Source organism: Saccoglossus kowalevskii, chromosome 11 (assembly GCF_978046115.1).
Source record: "Saccoglossus kowalevskii chromosome 11, keSacKowa6.1, whole genome shotgun sequence".
Taxonomy (NCBI): Eukaryota; Metazoa; Hemichordata; class Enteropneusta; family Harrimaniidae; genus Saccoglossus; species Saccoglossus kowalevskii.
This window is the reverse complement of record NC_140651.1, coordinates 12,171,432-12,174,682: the sequence shown is the minus strand read 5'-3', so window position 1 is coordinate 12,174,682 and position 3,251 is coordinate 12,171,432. Positions and strand designations below refer to the sequence as shown.

Genomic DNA, 3,251 nt, shown 5'->3' with positions numbered 1-3,251 from the left:
GCAAATTTGCTATGACCTGCATTTAACCCGAACGTGCATATATGGGAGAACGCCAGGTGAGAGTGAATATGGATGTCGCATTTCCCTGTAGATGCATAACGTTTTTGTTGATCTGTTACGTAACTACTGCTATAGACCCTCGCTTTCTAATACAACCAGATGATCAGCGCATCGTGCTGCAATATGGTGGGTCACCAATTTATGTGGGACTTGATTGCCTTGCAGATTATGATATGGTAACAATGCACGTATATTGGTTCAAAAATGGCGTCCCTATTTCCGTTAATTATTTGTTTCATGAAGACGTCGGTGAGTTGGTGGATGCTTCACGGTATTCCATCAGTGGAGGCAGTTTCGGAAAGTACAGTCTCCAGATTATGACCGATGACGACTACGTAACATTCGATACAGGACAATACTACTGTTCGTTATTGTATTCATCCAACAAGACTGTGATTGAAAAGTCTCGCACTGCAGACATCAATATACACACCAGTCCACTGTGTGTTGTTGATTACGGAACCAGTTTGTATTACGGCAACGCTGAAGGTGATGTTGGCAATGTTGATGTGTTGGAAGGAGATGTCGTGGAACTTTCCTGTTGGAGCAAGTATATAGGCACTCCTGGTGAGGATATTATGGTCTGGAGTGGAGATGACGTAGTAGAAAATATAACGAATATTCCCATCATAGACTCTGATGATTTACTGATAAGCAGTATTGTTTGGTATCCTGAAAGAGAGAACCACAATATGACATTTACCTGCACGCATCGACTTCCTGGAAAACCCAACAGAACATGCCAGGCTGGGCCTTTCAATATCATGTATAAACCCAGTGTAAACGTGGCCCAACTTCAAATGCAAATAACTAACTACCAGATTACCTTGCTATGTAACAGTACAGGGAATCCTAGCGTTCACGAATACGTATGGACATGGGACAATGAGGTGATTACCAAAAACGACAACTTTCATTTTGAAAATAACCACACCATTCTTGCTATCCAGGGGCTGGCCGTTGAGAACAATGGACCACATTACGTAACGTGTACTGGTATAAATGACGTCGGTAATACAACAAGTGAAAATTCCACGATACAAGTTAATATTACATTTTCACAAACAACGACTGTTAGACCTCTTACAACAGAAATCGTCACTGATTATTCCAAATCCACGGTCATGGTCACTAATCAGGTAGTACACGACGCAATAGTTGCACCAGTACACGATTGTAGAATCTTCATACTGGGTAGTATCATCGCTGCCATAGTTAGTTTTCTATTGGTAATAATCGTTATCATACTCACAACATGTCTCATTAAAAAGAAACGTCAACGGAAGAGTCAGCGGAAGAACGTCGGAAAATACCCCGATTCTAAGAGCAATGAGCAGTCACCCACAGAACAGTTTTTACTAACTGGTAAAAACACGGATATATACAGTATGTAAATAATATGGTGACTGAAATGGAATCAAGGATGGGTACATAGAAGTCAATGACAACCAGAAAAACAAATAAGGTTGAAGATGATATTTATACTCGGTCACAAACAAACCATACATATATGACAAGCTCTCAACTATATACTACGATTTTCCTTGAACTGTTACCGTATTGATCATAATTATATGATTGTTCAACGTTATTTCACAATACGTTTTTCAATATTGTAATATTTATACTATTTATACAGAAAAATACTTGTATTGACTTTCACTGACAAGCACATTGTCTACATTTAGATGTGTAGATTCTTTCAACCTTGCTTTACAATATAATTTGGTGCATGACACCACAATGCATTTTGATATTTAATATTTTTAATGTTTTGAATTCGCATATTTTATATGATACGTTATGAATAGATGACAGATGGCAACAAATGAAAATATAATGCGAAAACTGGAAATTGGTAACCATAGTGGTAATAATATTGTAACACGCATGCACAGCACGAAAAGTCAGTCTGTCAATAGGTTCACAATATTGTCCAATTTCTATGATGTATGTTACATCATGGAACGCAAAGGGGTTGAAATCACATACACATAAATCTAGACGTGAAACAATATATACTAAATTCACAGTGGTAAGCATTTGTTATTCGTTACCAAATTTAGGGTGTTATTCATTCGTAAATAAATTGCAGATCGACCCAATTGAGGGGTTTTCGGGAGGTGTAGGAGTTAGCTTGAATCACATATACCCTGGTTTTGACGATATCGTTCTGGTAAAATTAAGAAAGCGTCCAATCTACCACACTATGTCATTATATGCAATGTGTATGTTTTACAAAGTGTCACAATTTATAATGAGGAAAACCGAATGGCATAACTCGAATAAAAAATATTATTGAATTTAAAGTTATCAGTAACACAATGACATTTATTAATATACGTTTTTAAATATAGTGATTATTTAATTCAATCATTATGAGCTGACAGTGATGTATATTTTTTGCTATTGTATTATTTATTAATTATTTCAGAATTATCATCACTATTTCAATAATCCTATTAATTCAACATTAACTCGTCATTATTTCATAAATATTTTAAGTATGTAAACTTTTTTGTTCATATTAAACAAAATGAACATTTTATACATTATTGAATTCATAGCTGTATCAAATTATTAAGAGCTCGATCATAAATTAAACCTCAAGTAGAAGTCAAAATTAATTATTCTCATTGTCATGGTGACTAATATCTCATACAATCAAGTATGAACTTCAAGTAGAACATCCTATTTTCATACCAATCATTGTAATTACTGCATGGTTTAACATTGGTCACATGTCCAAATCAATGAGCAACTATTCGATATTAGTGTTTATTCTGAAAAAAATTGAACAATCAAATGATTCCTACTCATATAAAAAATATCTCGTGATAGAATTTTAGTTGACAAAATTTAGTGTCAAGTTTTGCCATTACGAATATTTTCAGAAAACATATGAAATTTAAGTAATTTGTAAATGTTTTGTTCAGTGTGGAAGGATATTTATTGATGACTCATTCACAGGTCCGGTACTGTTTTAGCAGACTGTTTGTTTCTGAGGGCAAATTACATGTTTTATTGAAAACAAAAGGATTCAATGCGAACGAAGTGTGGACGAAATCTAGAGTATTTTAAAAGGAAAGAATTTCTCTAACCCTCACCCTAGCCCCTCCAGTTCATTAGCATATGCCCGCTCTAGATAATAATAGGTGGATTATCATTGAATAGGGGGCGCTGGAAAGTAG

At 35.1% G+C, this 3,251-nt stretch overlaps 1 protein-coding gene across 1 annotated transcript; it reads left to right on the top strand.

The window, feature by feature from the left end:
* The first annotated feature begins 68 nt into the window (after positions 1-68).
* On the top strand, positions 69-2,612 carry LOC144359215 (uncharacterized). The gene has a single exon (XM_078012450.1). The coding sequence runs from the start codon at positions 69-71 to the stop codon at positions 1,452-1,454; it is 1,386 nt and encodes a 461-aa protein (XP_077868576.1). The 3' UTR covers positions 1,455-2,612.
* Positions 2,613-3,251: the final 639 nt, after the last annotated feature.